The sequence below is a fragment of the Periophthalmus magnuspinnatus genome, chromosome 17, assembly GCF_009829125.3.
Source record: "Periophthalmus magnuspinnatus isolate fPerMag1 chromosome 17, fPerMag1.2.pri, whole genome shotgun sequence".
NCBI classification, from domain to species: domain Eukaryota; kingdom Metazoa; phylum Chordata; class Actinopteri; order Gobiiformes; family Gobiidae; genus Periophthalmus; species Periophthalmus magnuspinnatus.
The window spans coordinates 5,131,234-5,148,882 of record NC_047142.1 but is presented as its reverse complement, the minus strand read 5'-3'; the positions used below and the strand labels follow the sequence as shown (position 1 = coordinate 5,148,882).

Genomic DNA, 17,649 nt, shown 5'->3' with positions numbered 1-17,649 from the left:
AACAAGTAAAATTAATAAGATGTATTTTTATGAGTGGATGGTTCAGAAAATAACTATTTGAACTAGTCTAAAAGGAGCGATCCTTTTATGTCTACATATGCCACCCAGGGTGGCTTAAATTAAAACATAGAAATATGCAACAATGTCCCTTTGTAATACACATCTTTACACTCATTTATGAGAAGGGCAACATTATGCATTTATCAATGTTGGGGTAAAATGAACCATAACTGTTACATTTCCTTATCAAAAACATACCTGGAACTGTGTTTTGTTTCATTCACAAATATAAATCCTGCATATTTAAGCTGAGTTCTTCTCTCAAACAGAAAAGTCTTTTGTTCCACCTTGAGATGACACAACTCAAGATTTTTTAAGAGGGTAACAACATTCTAACATGGCTTACAGCTCACGCGAGTCAATTTAGCAGAATATAGGACCTTTAATCTACTAAAGACTGACCAAGGTCTTAACAAGGATCCATAACATAAACATTTTCCAAAATAATCACTACAATTTGTAACCGACACTGAACATGTAGGGTTTGTAATGGCACATGACGCAAAGCATTTTTCCATCTTTGAGGCAGGCAGTTGCAGCAGTCTAGTCCATTACTGCCTAATCTCTTTTGTCTAACCTAATTAAATCAGTAGAGGCTCTAGCTCTCCAAATAACATTAAGATGACCAGATGGTAAAGGATGCACACTCAGATAGAAGCCAATCATATGAATAAATGTTAGTGTGTTAAATTATGTTTTATTAATCATCATAGCTTATCATCATGTCAATATAAAAATTATTCAGGTTTCAAGACGGGATTCTGCAACTATATTTTTCCACAACATTGACAACACATTTTTACATTTTGGGTCTAAGCTACGCAAAGGATTAATAAAATAAACAATTCTACACATGCCTCAGTGGTACAAATAACAGGGTATAATTTACTCAGATCAAATGTAAGCAAAACGTTAAAGACTGTTAAGGATCCATGTTAAATGTCCGTGTGAGACCACTGATATTGTGGATGAAAACTGCATGGAAGTAGACAATTTCACAAGAGAACGACCGGCACAGGGATCCCCTCTGGCGTCAGCGGTAGGATATCCAACGGAGCACAGTGAACGTGATGGGGGCATCCAGTCAGCGCTAACAGTCGAGCTGCCTTCAGCGCAGACCTTCATAAACATCACCTCACAGCCCAGTCAGAATTCCACCTCAAAAGGGAGATGAGGTTATTGTTAAAATGTTATGCCATAATGAGCAGAAATATAAAAAGGAAAGGAGCCTTACATAGAAGGGCTTGCAGTCTGAAAGCAAAGAGAGGGTTAAGAATGGTGGTGGGGTCGTGTGTCCATGTGAACATTCATCTTCATCTCATTATCTAGGATTTGTACAAGCTGCTGCATGGACGGCAGGTGACCAGATTCTAGTTTGGACCACACAGGAACGTCTATAAAGAGGAAAGAGAGAAGAGAGGAAAACGTTACACTTGAGTTAATCATATAGTAGTGTTACAAGTCTCCTCACAGTATACTTACCATTTAGTGTGATCTCAAAAGCTCCTGTTGACATTAACTGGTTCTCTATCATATTGCTTAGGAAGAACACCATCATACATGCATATATCTGGAAAAAATAACATTTAGAGAAATTAGGTCAAGGATTGAGTCTATTGCACAACCACTTTAACTAGTCAAGGAGTTAGGCAGATTAAAGGGCACCGAGGTTAAAGTGTAACTGTGCACTCAAAAAACAACACATTTTGGTGCAAGAATCAAATTCTACAGCCCAGGGGAATCACTGCAAAACACTGCAATATCATTCTTCATGTTCCTTGACAATGCTCTGGGAATTTTAAAGCACAAGCAACCAACAAACTGCGTGAATAACTGCTAATGAAACCTCATGGGGCTCAATGGTTGCTATGGGCAGTAGATTTCACATTGTTTGTATTGCAGTAATAATGACCCAAATATTTGTATTCATGTGCTCGGTCAAAACAAGACGATTTTACCTTGTTTGTCTGCCCCCACTCCCAAACGCCTGGTGCTGGCATCCCAAAAAGAGCAAATGGATCCCTGCCAATGATGATCATTCCAATCACCAGCAGTTTAAACATGGACAAGAAAGAAGCAATGTGCCTGAAAGAACAACACACTAGTTTTAGATTAACTTATTCCTTTTGAGAATATAAGCACTGCAGCAGATATAGTCAAATAATTGTGTTGAGCCAGGGCAACTGGCAACAGTCTTTTCTGCACGGTGTTAAAGCAGACCACCAAGCAGATGTAATGTGTGAGTATGTCAAATACTTTAAGGCTCAGGTCTATAATGGGTGTATCAATAACCTCATCAATTAAAAAACTCCCAAGGACCTACAGAGATCACACAATCTGAAATGAGCCAAATGACCTGTTCTACACATTCTACCTAATCTCTTACCTATAGAGGGGAATGGGAAGATAGTTCTCCCCTTCAATGCGGATGTCTGGGTAGCGCTGGTACAAAGCCTGCGTGTACTCCTCAAACACCCGCTTGTACCCTCAGGAAATGCTAAAAGACAAACAAAAGGAAGCAGAAAGAGTTTCATCATTTACCTAATGACTGTCATGTCAAAAATAGAAAAAAATATCACGTTTCTTGTAGTAATTAGTAGTAAAGTAGTAATTATTTAACCATAATATTACTACTACTATTGATAATAATGACATTGGACCTTGTTTACACTAAATGCCTTATACAATTTAACATTTTAATTTAAGATGGAAATAGCACCAATATCATAAGCTCTAGCATTAGCTACCTGCAAATTTCTGAATGCTATACTTTTAATTAGGCTAAATATAAGCGTTAAAAACACGCTCATAAAAGTAGCAAAAAATGAATGATATAAAGTTAATTGTCAATAATCAGTTTTGGTGTAAATCTGCGCACACATCCTGTTAGCCTGTTAGCCGTTAGCTTCCAGTGCTAACAGGCCCATGCTATTAGCACAAGTGAAGCTAGTCTGCAATGACTCGCCAGAATAACCCATCTTTTTCCTACCAAATTTGAAACTTGAGGAGAGGTCCTGTTGCGAATTGCATCTTCATCTTTTTCACGCCACTGCTGTCTCCAGACGTGGCGTGGTGCAACGAGCAAAACCCCAACAAAAGGAGCGACAAACGCAGCCACTTCGCCGCCATCTGTTCCGGGTTTATGAGCCTGGGTAAGGGCCGGTTCATGTCACTGTTCTGTCGGTTCCTCCCTTGTTTACGCTTTGGGCCAATGACGCTGTGACTCCGACCCTGCAGCTCCACGGCGCCGCCTAGTGACCGGGACCCGCAAACACATGATTAATGCAAAATCACTCTGTATTTATGACATTTGTCCATTTTTCATCGCCATAATTCTTGTCTAGCTACAACATTTTTGGGGGATTTTTTTTTAAAGCAATACCACAACAAAAAAGTGTAAACTCCGTGGAGATATAAATTTCATGTTACGGATTAAAGTGGTGTATTATAGACATAGGGGGACTGATTATAACCAAAGGAACATTTCCAGGCCAGGCCAAATAAGGCAGTCTAGCGGAGATGCAATGTAATTTGCATGTTGTATTATCTATTTAAAACGTATTTGTAATGAAAAACATGCAGAACAAAGAAATATACATGATGCAGGAAGCACATTTCAGTCTTTTCCCATTTATTTACAGTCAAAACATTCAAGTGCAACAGTGAATTAAACCTGTCCATCTCAAAACAATTTTATGACCCAGCTCAGCTTGGGACAGGGGCAGTAACAAAGCAAGATGGAAAATTGTAAAACTAAAGTTAATTAATTTATTAAAAAATTAATGTTAAAGTAAAAATGAAGTTCTTAACAGAGTAGTTCAATATACAATTTAAAATACAGAGACAGATTAAAAGTGGCATGATGTTCATTGAGTCCAGAGTGCAGCAGCCTGGAGGAGCAGGGTGATGGTCCTTTTAAGGTGTGGCAGCTGCAGGTGAAGGACCAGGAGTGGCCAGGCTCTAGGCACCAATCAGCACATAGAACTCAGGAGCCAATCAGGTGCCAGCTCCACAGTAAAGCACCAATCGCAGAAGAGGTCTGTCGTTTCAAAACTTGCACACAGAAAGAAGGATCAACTGCAGGGACTTGATATATGGCTGTAGTAGAAGCTGGAGGCCTGGGGCCATAACAAATTTAACATACAGATAGTGTTTTAACATTTTTATTAAATTCACGTTAATTACAAAAAAAAAACCCAAACATGTTAATATAATTATACAACAAGTAATGATAGAACAAAATGTGATTAAGAACTGTTAATGGTTGAGCCTTGCCATTCTTTCTTGATCCACAGCCGACTTCAGAGCCAAAGCTGTGTCTGCAAATGAAGGATAAATACACTTCAGTGTCTGTGATTGAATACACATCAAATACAAAAGCATAGTCCAATGTAAGCCACAAACCCATCAACTTCTGTGAATAATCGATTATGTCTGGAAGTCCTGTCTCAATATTATAGGAGGTCTGCTCCATGGCCACAGCCAGATCACTTGCTTTCTGAAATAACAATCCACAGTCTCTAGTGATAAATGTAAGAATTAAAAAATATATATAAAATATGATAGGATTTACCTGCAACTCTGCATAAATCTTCTCTTCAAGTTCTCTTACTTGAGATATGGCATCGTACACACTCGCATCCACAGCAGATTCCTAATGAGAACACTGTATTTAAGCCTTGTAATACACTGTGTTTTCTACATATATATACACACACACTAATATATATGTAAATAATGTATGCATATATTGTATACAACTGTACCTCTGACGAGCTATCCGAAGACTCTTCTGCCTTTGCAACTCCATTGCGTTTGGAATTTCCATTTAGTTCTTTTACCCTGTCACAGGTCAAGAACAAATGTACCAGGATGTCTTTATAATTGATATAATATAATAAAGAAAATTATTAGGCAGTTTTGCTGTACCTGTCTGCATATCGAAGTGTGTTCATTGTATATTCACACGAGGCCATGCTTGGAGACACCATGGCAATCTACGCGGAAAATATTTATTTAAAATGTAACTTACTGTCCCCTTTAACAAAACTGGGCTGAATATTTGAAGCTTATGAAGTGATGAACTTCACAAACCATGCAGGTCCTGGACTTCTCTCCAATGAAGGAATCCCTGAGGACCTTTGTCAAAGTGCTCATTCGAAAAGGAATGTGGTCGCTGTTTTTTCCAAGTGAACGGATGCACTCCTGAACAATAATTAATTTATTATGACTACATGAATTTCATATAATCATTTCAATATGGCAAGACCAAATATATCTGTAATTAACCTTAAGAGCCAAGAGACTGCGATTGATCTCGGCCGTCTCAACCAAAGTGCTGCGGTCGTTGCTGCTGACGTCTGTACCGCGCTCGTTACCAGCCAAATCCACCAGAGAAAACTTCCCATGTAGTGTAGAGTGTCGATCATTACGCCGTAGGACAATCTGAAGGATCGCGTGAGAGCGAGAGGAGTTGGCATTGGCTGATGTCTGCCCCGATGTTCTGTGGGGGAAAACAGGAGCATTTTTTAGTAGTAGTATTTATTCAAAGATTTTGTTGTATTTTTTGTTATACAAAAGTAAACATATTGCCTCCCATCACATCTACAGAAGTTAGAACAAGAACAAGACAAGCATGACTTGTACCTGCACGCACTGCCTGTCTGTATCAGTTTGATAACTTCATCAGCTGAGGTTACGTAAACCTCTTCCAGTCCCACCACTTGGACCTGCTGCCGTTCATCTTCCAATACTCTAAGCTTTGCCTTTTTGTTCAGCAGGTCATACACCTAAGACCAAGAGTGATAGGTGGTAATATTGTTACTTCCTGTTTATATATTGGCAGTATTAAAATTGAAACATACTTTGCCATTGTAGATCTCAAAGAAGCTCACGTAAACGGACAGGTCCTGATTCGTATACTTCCAGTGGTTGAGATAAGCAAACACATCTTGAGCTAAAAGGCAACTCATTTATTTAAAAGGTAAAGAAAAAAAAGAGCCTTTGCCTTATTACTGTTCTTATCGAGTTAATCAGACTTACACGCAAAAGCATAGATTCCTTTAGCGCTGTTTTGCTGCTTGCCAGAGAAGTCCCCTCCCATTGTCTGTATTCAAGGAGAAATTTTTTCTTACAAATGTGAAAGGTGTAATCTGAAATGAAATTCATGAGTCTTACATGAGTCTTCCCACTTCCAGTCTGACCATATGCAAAACATGTAGCCATACCACCTTCAAATATGGACTTAACCAAAGGTTTAGCTGTAAACCTGAATAGGATCAATTAGACAGTGTTAAGTAAGCTTATTACAGGGTGGTCAGTATGACAAAATCTAAATGTCAAATATTGATCACAGTTCATTACTTGTAAACCAGATCATTGTTAGCAGTCTCATCAAAAGAGTAATCAAACTGGAAAACTTGGTTGTCCAAATATTTGGTGAGATCCACTTTCTGTTTTGGCTCATGGACCAAAAGAGCTCCTTTTCCCGGTACAGACACAACATCGATCTCCTTTTTATTGCACTCTTTGAGAAAATAAAAGATGAAATAAACAGAATTAGTAAAATGGAAAAAAACTGAAAATCATGTCTGAGATAATAAAACACATTCTCAATGCACCTTGTTTGTTCAGAGGCCTTTTGCGAACACAGACACAAATCCTGTGAGACTCAATCTGTAAATAAAGGCATTTTAGAACATTGTCATAAACTTCCTGTTCATGTATTTGTATTGTCCATTATATTGGAGGATCAATTTACCACTTCAGAGGTTGACATTGGTATTATTTCCAAACTTTCTCTGAATTCTTGGATCATGTCGTAGAATTTTTGATTAGGTCGAGTTGATTCTCCAAACTGAATTGTAAAGGAGAAAAAAAATTAATGAATGCCCCCAATTCACACATTTACATATGTAGACTTTCAACCAACCTTTCCTCTTTTCAGTTGCATTTCAGGTGGCTTAACAACACAAGACATACGTTTATTGGCCTTGTTTAGTTCTTGGGGAGCTACACTTTTTCTTCTACCTTAAATTGCAAGGAATATTTGATAAGTTAGAAGCCTCTTTTGTAAAGATTTCAAATTGAAACTTTTCTCTTGTAAATATAACACATGCACATGCAAACTTACCTTTGGCAGGCGGGGGAGGTTCATCATTTTCTTTTGCAGCATCAGGGGCTTCAGCCAGTGAAGTCATTGGCTTAGTTTCATTCTTTTTGCGTCGTTGGTTACAGCTGCCTGCATTAGGGAAAAGCAAGTATCAATGTAATATACGATAAACCAAACACAAATATTTACTTTCTTGTGTCCTTCCAACAGATGACACACTTGGCTGAAGCAACCAAGTCCAAAACTGACGATCTCAAACTTTATATTCCTGGTTCCCAAAACTCACCTGAATTTATCACGCCACTAGCAGGTGACACCTCAGATTTAGCGGATGAGCCAGTAGTTGGGGCCAATGTTGTAGAAGGGGCTGTGGCCTGAAAAAAACAGGTCTGTCTGGCTTGACTCTTAAGGGCAGCTGAAAACAGAAATATTTATAGTATTATGAATAATAGCTTTGACCAAAAATGTGAATTAATATATGACTAATTAGACAATTACAATAACTTTATGATCCATTTACACCAGTTGATTTGTGAGCCCAAAAGCATTAGTCAAAATATACTCAAGACTCAAAGAAACAGTGTGTGAAAATATTTCAAAAATGTTTCAAATTAAAATGTCGAATCATGTGGATCGAGAAAAATCACTGCATGAATATGAGCAATAAATTCCACACAATATTCCTTTAACTATGAAAAGATCAGGTCAAAACTGTGCCCCAACAGCCCATATAACACATGCAAAAGATTATTTAAAAAACTAAAAAAAGCATTGTCATTTAAGTGAGCAATACAAGCATTGCCAACCTTCCTCTTCAGCTTTGACCTCTGCAGGAGCAGAGGGTTTTGCAGAAAGACAAGCTGGAGAATGAACATTATGATATTAAACAAAGGCATTAAGAAACAGACCTTAGTGTAGTAGTTTGTATACATACAAAAGGCAGGGGCTGGGATCCTGGATGACCGCAATCGACCCTCATACTTCTACAAAATCATCAGTAAGAAAGAAGACAAACAACTGGTTAATGCATTCACAACAATCTATTAAATAACAAAATATACAGAATTATAATGTGTACCAACCTTCTCTTGTGCCACAGAGAGTGCATTTGGAGCCTTGTTTTCAACTTTAATTTCTAACAATTCAGGGTTAAGAGTGCACAATTCACTAACTTCAACCTAGGAAAAAATAAACCAAAATTATAACATGAGCAGTCTGTACAGGTGTAGGGTGACCAGACATCCCCCTTTACCCGGGACAGTCCCAGTTTTGAGCCCTGTGAACCCTGTTCCAGCACATTTATCCAAAACCATTGATTTGTCCCAGTTTTTTACAAGAAATGTGCCCGGTGTCCCTATTTTTGACCAAGCTGATCCCCACCAACAGTGAAGAGGGTAATATATTGTCATTTGTTTTGCTAAAATACAGAAAAACATGCCATAGGTAATTGATATAATAGTTTTTCACGTATTTTATTTATGTTACTAACTTCTTTTCCCCTGCAGTTGCCTTTCTCCTGCCACTCCACCATAACAGTGCACTTGGTTGTATCTGTGGTCTTAACCGTGGCCAAATGGATGCGACCTGAAGGGTACACGACAAAGCAGACAGCGTTAACCAGGATGTGATCGGGATTAGCAAAGCCATTATTACACACAGCATTTAGAAAGTACAGAATAAAGCACATTACCATCACTGCGACTAATGTTTACAGATCTCCCGACAAGGTATTTGTACAAACGTGTGTCCATTTCGGCTCCTTCGCGATGCGCTGTCAAACGGTGATCCAAACCCACTGTTTCTAGCTGTTTTTTAAATTATACACAATTATTAGATGTTAAAGTGTTAGCTTTTTGTATTATATTTCAACACACATCGGTACAAAACCAAACTCACCCAGTATTAAAAGTTAACACCGCCCCTAGATTCAAACTTGTGATTTCCGGGTGTTATGAATCTGATTGGCTGGTGTCGCTCTGTCGTTTGTTCCGGGCGTCATGTTTGTGCTGTAGCGCCATCTGCTGGAGCGTTTCAAAACTGCACGCGCGCTTGTACACAGTGGTTCAACTGAATATTTGGGAGGTTGGTTGTTCACTTTGATTTAAAACCTGTTGCGTATTTGCACTACTGCTTTTGCACAATTTTTCTGTTCATGTTATATTTACGTCCAATATTTAAGACAATATTTATTATAATATTAGCCTATTATTATATGTATTATTTACATTGTCATCAAAGTGCCAGCTGATTATAACAATGAAATTATTATAGGATGTTACCAAAAAACCTTAAATTTAACATTAATTATAGACAAAACCATTCAACATTCTATAGTAGTGTTAATTTGTACTTTCTTTCACCAGCCAAGTGTTCCACCAGCACAATCCATTCTCAGTACATTTTAGACCTCCAATGCTCCTGTATTTACAAGTCAGTCCAAGTCAGTCTTTTGTATTGTTTTTGTATTGGTGTTGGCATATTTGACCAGTGTTGGGCAGTGAATAGTTACACAGTAAGGGATTGCTGTAAGCTGATTAATTTTTTAGTAGCCCTGTAATGCAACTAGTTACAGTTGAAAATGAAGTAACTAGATTACAGTTACTTGCCCTAGTAAGTTTTAGTTACTTTTTCCCTGCTGAAAATGTATGTATAGGTCTGCCATAGGACTGTGTCATAAAACAGTAAAAAATAAAAATAAACAGAGGCACAGGATGTCGTCTTCTGGTGTCAGACACATAGCTGTGAACCAAAACAATACAAATATTGGTTCATGGAGGAATTTGCACATTGACTCTGTGCTAAATAAGGTTCTATGACAGAAAGTGCAGTCAGTGTGAAGAATGTTTTTTATGAGTTGGTTCCTGAGTTCTGTGTTTCATTTTTTCAAAGTAATCAGTGATCAAATTACTTTTGAAAGCAAGTAATCAGAGTAGCAACTAGATTACTTTTAAATGGAGTAATCAGTAGTCAGTAATCAGATTAGTTTTGCAAAGTTATCTGACCAACAGTGTACCTGACTAGTGAACACAGAGACATGGCATGACAATCAAAGGTCTAATAAACTAATAAACAGCTTGTGTCGAACAATTTTCCCCCTCACCACTAAAGGATGAAAAATAAACAAACCCATGTCAGTTGGCCGGGCCAGACCATTTGGTGGGTCTGTCTGTCAGTGACTGGGTGGCCCCGAGCTGCTTGGTGTGAGGCCTGGGATGGAGCCACAACTGTTTCCTGTGAGCAGCCCAACCCCCAGGACTTCTCCACAACTGGCTTAGTGGGTGGTATTCCCCTCCTCCTCCTCCCTCCTCCCTCCTGCACCCTTCTGCGCCTCAAATGCTCCTGTTGCCTTCAGTGCTCTCTCTCAGCTCCCTTTACCCTCCTTCTCATGCTCCACTCTGATCTAAGTAGCCTACTTTTATATGTTTTTGTCATGTGTCTCAACAGAGCCAGCCACTCATGTACTTTCTTTAATAAACCATAAAGCAAATAACTTTATCTTTAAAACACAATTTCTTTTATTGACTCATTTAAGTAAAGATTAGATTATAGAGTCCAGAAAACAATGCTATGTCGGTAGAATGTTCACAATGCTGGTATTAGTGGTTTATCTGGAAGTAGAGGTTTAGTAGACTATGTGTTGGCCCTGACTGCTGCTTTTTCCATTCTCCCGAAAGCATATTTTCGCAATGTAAACAAAATGTGCCCCTATGTGCAGCTAAATAATCAGACACAAGAAAACGTGGCTGATTCACAGATTGAAAAGGGGAAAATATGACGAGTAGAACAGCAGTTGTCACACAGTATAATGTTTTTTTCTCTCTCTTTCATGGGAAGACCTATATGACAAAGAGGCCCAGTCTTAATAGTACAGAGCTGTTGTTTTACACACTTTTGCCAGCAGAGGGCGCTACATCTTCTAACAGCATTCTGCATTAACTGCTGGAATTGGAGGAGGGAAAAACACTGCAAAACAGGGTAATTTAACATATGGACTCAAACACAAAACGAATACCTTTTCGTTAGATTAGTTGTATAAAATCGACCTGCATCAAACTGAGCTGCAAGAAAGATGCAACAATCTCCAGTCAAGTAAGTGTGTGTCTGGAAGGCTCTCTCATTAGGCTATATCCCTATTAGTATTCTTGGCATGGATGCCTCCACCGAAACATGCCAGTGACCCATTTTGGTTTCTGGACGATCATATAAAGCACCATGGTTCAATAAGCGGTTTATTCACCTTTGGGACCTGCCACAAACAGTTGTCAGTGTTCCAGTGGACACCTATGTTTGCCCAGCTGGCTGATTCGACCTTTTTTGTTATGTTTGGGTGTTAGTCTGTGTGGCTAGAGCAGCTGCTACAGTCACACTGAATATCCAATCAAAGAGTATTTCATTGGTGTTTAATGAGATCAGTGAACAAGATTAGGCAAAGGATGCAACTGTAGCTTTCAGTTTTAAGACAAGGCTGAAGCATAGACTGTATATATAAATAGGCTGAAGTAGATCTAAGTAAATAAGGTAATAAACCCAAGCTTCCAGGGGATATGAGGGTTACATATGGTGCATGTTGTATTGTTGGTTATGTCAGGGCTTACATCCTTTTTCTCTTAAAGGTCTAAGTTCATTACTAGTGCACAATGACTTTAAATGCTTATGGGAAATCTTGCAGCAAATTAAAATACATCTAGAACAGTGTCTATAAATTGCTCAATAAAATCTATTCTAACATTTGTTCCTTCATAAGCATCATAAAAAGCCTGGGTTGAGATTCGGCAGGCCCACATATACAGCCTCTTTAAGGGAACACCAGTTGAAACCACAGACCATGAATAGTGCAGAAATGTGTTAGTGTGCTTTGGAGATTAATCCCCCGAACCCACCAATGTTTCTTTTTTCCCCTTTTTATTAGACCCTTTAGAAAAGTCATATGTTTGCTTGAACTGAGTAGGCTGCAACATGTGGAGCCTAAAGATCTCAAAGAAAAACTACACAGAGTTTCACGTTCACATTTCCAGCACACCGCATGCACATGTGAGAGGCCGCTTACATCACCTGCATTTACTGAGAGCCAATGCATACTTACCATAACTAGATTAGTCATGATGATGAAATTGCTACAGTACATACACAGCCAAGACACACACACAGATGCATAGATACTATTTTAGATTATCTTATATTTGTTATGTTTTATCAATAGTTTATTTTCTGTAATATGTTGTTGCATCACTTCTGCTCCAATACTTAATAATTAGGCTATAATCAGGATTGAAGGAAGCGCTTAGTATATTTACAGCAATAACACAGTTTTATTGTGTTTAATTATGGAAGAGATGGAATTAAGATGGAAAAGAGAAACTATGTTGCCATAAAGTTTGCAGTGGATTCATGTTTGTGATATAGACGCCTGTCACGATAATTACTACATCAACTTATCATTCAATATATGACAGACGGAAAAATATATTTTGGTGTGTCCAATTTGTTTGCAATAGCCAAGAGATTTTTTGCCATTTGTTATGTAATAAGGTCAGATTTGAGCTGTGGAGGGTTGAATAAATAACTTGTACATTATGTTATTTATTTGTTGCTGCTCATGCCTTTTAATCATATGGTTTATTTTTATAATCGTTTACTGGGATTAACCTGCTTTATTGTTATTGCGTCAGAGGCATAAAGTAGTTTAATGTGATTGTTTATTATTATATTTCTCTATAGCAATATATCGTGCTTCAAAATTTATTATGGTGACAGGCCTAAATCAGGCAATTTTAACAAAACGGAAACTATGCAGCCATAATATTTGCAATGGATTAATGTTTGTGATATAAATGAAATGTATTGAAATGTTTTAAAGTAACTATCAGTCTTACAGTATTGTCTGGAAAAGGGGCAGAAAACATAAGATTACACTTCTTCCTCCTTCATTTCTTGTACATTTAACTTTATGACACTGTTGATGTCGTTTTATATTTTATGAATGAAATAAAATAAATAATAGCCAACATTAGCCATTTAGTGCTAGTCTATGTTCTATAAAACTGTATTCTTGTTATTGGATCCCACTTTAAAAAAAATGGCTTACACTTGTAATGCACTTTTCAAAGCCTCTCAAAGTGCTACACTATAGTCATTATTCATTCATTTCCACACTTGGTGATGGTAAGCTACTATTGTAGCCACAGCTGCCCTGGGGCAGACTGACAGACGTGAGGATGCCAATCTGCACCATTGGCCCCTCCGACGACCACCTATTAGTCGTGCACACACCACTTTCATACTAGGCAATGTGGGTGAAGTGTCTTGCCTAAGGACACAACTTGGTCTGACCTTCTCTTCTTCTCTTCTGTGCTGTTTTTTACTGTCTGTGATCTGCAAATGTGTTAATTCCATTGTTTGTCTTTTCCATCACCGAGACAATGATATGGTAGACCTTTCAACAAACTATATTGCAAAACCGCGCTGTTGCATGGTGTCAATTATTGCTTATCCTGTTCTTTGCCCCGTTCCCCGTTGTGGAATCAGCGGTGGTTCGTTGCACCCCAGCCTGCCCCAGTCCTCCTCCTCTCCTCCTCACCACATGAAATGGCCGTGTGTGCCAGCCTATAGCACTGAGCCTTCATTAGCTTTTACTAGCCCACTTGGATGTGTTTAGCTCTCGTTCTCTGTGTGCATATGTTTAATTACTGCCCCCACCCTCGCTTCCTTTGGAGTATACCCTTCAATACTCTGCCACTATATCATTACATTGTGGCTGCAACTTCAACTTCAGCCACACGTACAGTCACCAAAAGTGTAAAGGGGAGACTGTGGGCTTTTACACAGAGAAATCCTGTTTGGTTTTAGCTCTTTCTTCTCCGCAGCGTAGTGTTCCAGCACATGCAGAATATAATGAAACAGAACATGCGAAAGAGAAAAGCCTCTAACACAACCAAGGATCCTGCGCTCACTTCAAACTGTTATTGTTCGAACTAAACACTCCACTTATAAACACAAGGCCGAGACTCATATTTAGCCCCTTCTGTAAACAGCCAAGCACAGAATGAATCAATTAAAAGGGCATTACGCTGGTTCCTGTTTATTTAAAACATGTTTACACTATACAGGGCCCTCCCGCCTGTCTGCGTGATTGCCTGGAACTTCATCCTCCTCCTTCTCCTCTCCTCTGCTGCTGCCACCCCTCAATGGGCCCGGTCACGGCCAAGGTAGATCCACCACACACACATTACACACTCCGGACAGAGATTGCAAACACATTTGTTATACTGCAGAGGGCTTTCAGTAAATATTGATCTGCTTCTTCCTCTGTTTCTGTGAGACATGATTAGAAGTCTGGCGCAGCAGCGTGCACTTTGGACAAGTGGGCAATCACAGTGCAGCAAGGTATGGATATACAATATAAGGTTGTTGTGGAATTCAATACTGGACTAGATTTGGTCATAAAGCAGCAGAATTTACTCTTTTTCCGTAGCGCACCACTCCCTTTCCACATAGGTATAAAAACATCTACTACCCTACTACCAAAAGCATTGCTAACTCCAAAAAATATAATAATAATAATGAAAATATTAAAAATTATAATTATATTATGTTGCCCTAATATCAAAATAAATAAATTAGTCTCACACAAACACAACCGCTTTTTGCAAGGAGGAGTGAGGTTGTAGGTTCAATTCCCGGACCAGGTGACTATAGTTTCACTAAGCAGAATGATGTCACCATGTTTATTCGTACTAGACAAGGTTGGTGTCTTTAAAATAGTGGTTAATTGTGGATGTGAGAGTGGTTTCTGAGATTACGGTAGCAGTATTATGAAGATTACAGTACATCAGGTTTATATTCTTGAGCAGTGGGTCTCATACTTTCCCTCCACTCCTACTAAGAAGGTTTTGCCTCCATATTTTAACCAGACCTTAAGCTAAACCAAGCTATGACTGTAAAAGTGCACTGTAGGCAACTGTTCTGGTGGAGGGTTCATCACTCGCTTGTCTCCATGGAGATATATGTCATTAAACCTATCTATCGTCAAGCCATATTACAGGTCTTATCTATGGAGAGGCATCCTCACTCAGTGTAAGAATACATGTTGTATACTTTTTTGAGAAATCAGAAAACAACATAAACTACCTATTTAAATTATAATTACTTAAAAAACACCCTACCCAATATTTTTTATAGATAGAATACTTCAGTTTGTGGTGTTGTTTAACATTAATTATGAGGCAAAATTAGCATTAGCGTTAGGATTGAGACACATACATCTCTTTTATTAAACACAGAAGTGCCCTCTGTCATGTTTAACAATGTCATGTTTCTAGTGGAGGATCTTTTCACGTGCCTGAAGTGCCTGAAGTTGCTTTTGCTTTTCCCGCAGTGTTTCAGAGCATGGCATTAAATATATCTAGCTTGGAATTATTCAACTGGCTCTGTGCAGAACAACATAACCTCACTATTAGCGTCACTATTTCCTGTCCAATTGTAACGGTAATTATTAATAAATATTTAAAGATAAACTAGTGGACAGGTCACTGACAACACAATGTATACTTTAACTAGTTCTGAATGATGACTACGATGACAGTTATCTCTAGTTGAAACTAAACTAGGACAATAACTACAGGCCACATATCAGCAGTGGTGCCCGGTTACTCATACCACAGTTTGAGAACCACTACTCGATAGTACACAAACCCACTTTCGATAACTTTGTGTGGTATGCCAGTATGTCGGGTGTTTTCTTGTCGGCTTTACAGCTAATTCTTCTATTCTTCTGTGCAGTGCTTAGTGCAAAAGTACAAATACACACACACCACCCCCTCTGCACACTCAAACACACACTTTACTAATCAGCGCTATTGAATTCCTGCAACAATGGCCGCTCATCCCTTGGCCACCCAGGCTGCACACTTGCATGCACACTAACACCAGCATCGCCACATCACGAGTTTGGCCTTTTGTTCTTCCATTGTGTTTTCTTTACTGCTTTTCAGGTTCACCTTCTTCTCACAGGTCAGGGCCAGGCACTATCAGCTGCGATCTGGACTACCCACAGTACGCAGTGAAATTATATAATGCTTAATCAGTTGATCAAAATATAGGTGTTTCGGCTGCTGACACAATCGTAGCTCCTATCTGCTGTCACAACTCATTTGGAGTAAGTAGCGGTGAATATAACCAATAAAGGGCAACACATGTGGAAGATAGAATCACTACTTTTGCCGTCTCCATAACTTTGTCAAACTATCTGCTATTTTTATGTGATGTCTCCTTTTACATCTTCTATCTCTTTGTCTGTGCAGTGTATTTCTAATTCTAATTCCAGCAGTGGAAGGTAATGAAGTACAGGTAGTAAACTAATGTACTTAAGCAGAATTTTTAGGTATCTGTACTTTATTTAAGTGCATTTTACAGTGGATACTTTTTACTTTTACTTTGCTACGTTTGAGAGCAGTATCTGTACTTTTTACTCCACTACTACTTTTTGAATTGGACTGAAAAGTAAGTATTTTTCTTATGATTTGAGGGGTTATTTTTACCATGTACGCGGTAACATCCTGACTAAAGGTTTCGAGTTCAAGCTTCACAAAATACACGAAATTCTTGAGAGAAATTGTGAAACTGATTTGTGTTCCTGTTGAACAAAATATGTATGATTTTTTATTTTTTTATTTTATTTTTTTAATCAATAACACTACATTTAACACTTGAAAAATTAACAAAACTCATGTAAAATACTTCTACCTTTTACTCTAAAAGTACATTTTTAAACGGGTACTTTAATACTTTTACTTAAATAAATTGTTTCATGTGATACATTTACTTTTACTTGAGTAACTTTAATAATAATAATAATGATGCATTTTATTTATAAGCGCCTTTCAAAACACCCAAGGACACTGAACAAGATAAGATTAGATAAAAAACATACAAATACAATAAAACATGACAAAAAACTGATTGATAAAAGATGTGTGATTGGTTACAAGAGGTAGGACTGTCTGAACAGGTGAGTCTGGATTTGAAGAGTGGAAGAGAGTCTAAGGTGCGGAGATCAACTTTTTACCTCAGTATCTGTACTTTTATTTTTTTTTAAGTAACAAATTTAGTACTTCATCCACAACTGTCTAATTAACAGTGTAAAATTAGATGATATCATAATTTCAGATGGATTTCATGTGGATTTTTTTTTACTAAATCCAAACTTTTGATTCACATATGTTTAATCTTATCAGGGATTCGCGCCACAAACTTTCCATATTAATCATACGGCTTAAAGTAATTTCAACTAACAACAATCACATCTTTGGGGTTGGCACCACTTTTTCTTTCATGTGGATAGGCCCAGTAATTACATAGACCATAAACCAGGATAAAGCCCTTTGACAGTTAAACAGACATTTCCCTCCACCCACGTATCAATTAACATAATAGATCAGTTAGAAATCAGCATGACTTTTGGGAGCTGAATTTTAATTATG

General features: G+C 38.1%; 2 protein-coding genes across 3 annotated transcripts; both read right to left on the bottom strand.

Moving 5' to 3' along the window:
* Window positions 1-737: 737 nt before the first annotated feature.
* Window positions 738-3,254, bottom strand: selenot1a (selenoprotein T, 1a). The gene is made up of 6 exons (XM_033982885.2): window positions 3,050-3,254; window positions 2,447-2,557; window positions 2,019-2,145; window positions 1,543-1,630; window positions 1,295-1,454; window positions 738-1,218 (listed from the first exon to the last, which is right to left on the bottom strand). Exons 1-5 carry the CDS (start codon window positions 3,226-3,228, stop codon window positions 1,330-1,332), a joined length of 630 nt encoding a protein of 209 aa, XP_033838776.2. The 5' UTR covers window positions 3,229-3,254; the 3' UTR covers window positions 738-1,218; window positions 1,295-1,329.
* Window positions 3,255-4,208: 954 nt separating this feature from the next.
* kif2c (kinesin family member 2C) lies at window positions 4,209-9,094 on the bottom strand. Of its 2 annotated transcripts, XM_055228661.1 has the most exons (22): window positions 8,862-9,094; window positions 8,661-8,755; window positions 8,254-8,349; window positions 8,106-8,154; window positions 7,978-8,031; window positions 7,458-7,586; window positions 7,193-7,300; window positions 6,992-7,089; window positions 6,821-6,916; window positions 6,681-6,735; window positions 6,424-6,586; window positions 6,238-6,328; window positions 6,103-6,166; window positions 5,925-6,016; window positions 5,707-5,849; window positions 5,350-5,563; window positions 5,155-5,265; window positions 4,990-5,057; window positions 4,827-4,902; window positions 4,634-4,714; window positions 4,465-4,558; window positions 4,209-4,379 (listed from the first exon to the last, which is right to left on the bottom strand). In XM_055228661.1, the coding sequence occupies exons 1-22, from the start codon at window positions 8,920-8,922 to the stop codon at window positions 4,318-4,320; spliced, it is 2,100 nt and encodes a 699-aa protein (XP_055084636.1). In that variant the 5' UTR covers window positions 8,923-9,094; the 3' UTR covers window positions 4,209-4,317. The 2 variants fall into 2 exon arrangements, with proteins under 2 accessions (XP_055084636.1, XP_055084637.1); XM_055228662.1 differs by lacking the exon at window positions 7,978-8,031 and having other exon boundaries at window positions 4,318-4,379; window positions 8,862-8,943.
* Between the last annotated feature and the right edge of the window lie 8,555 nt (window positions 9,095-17,649).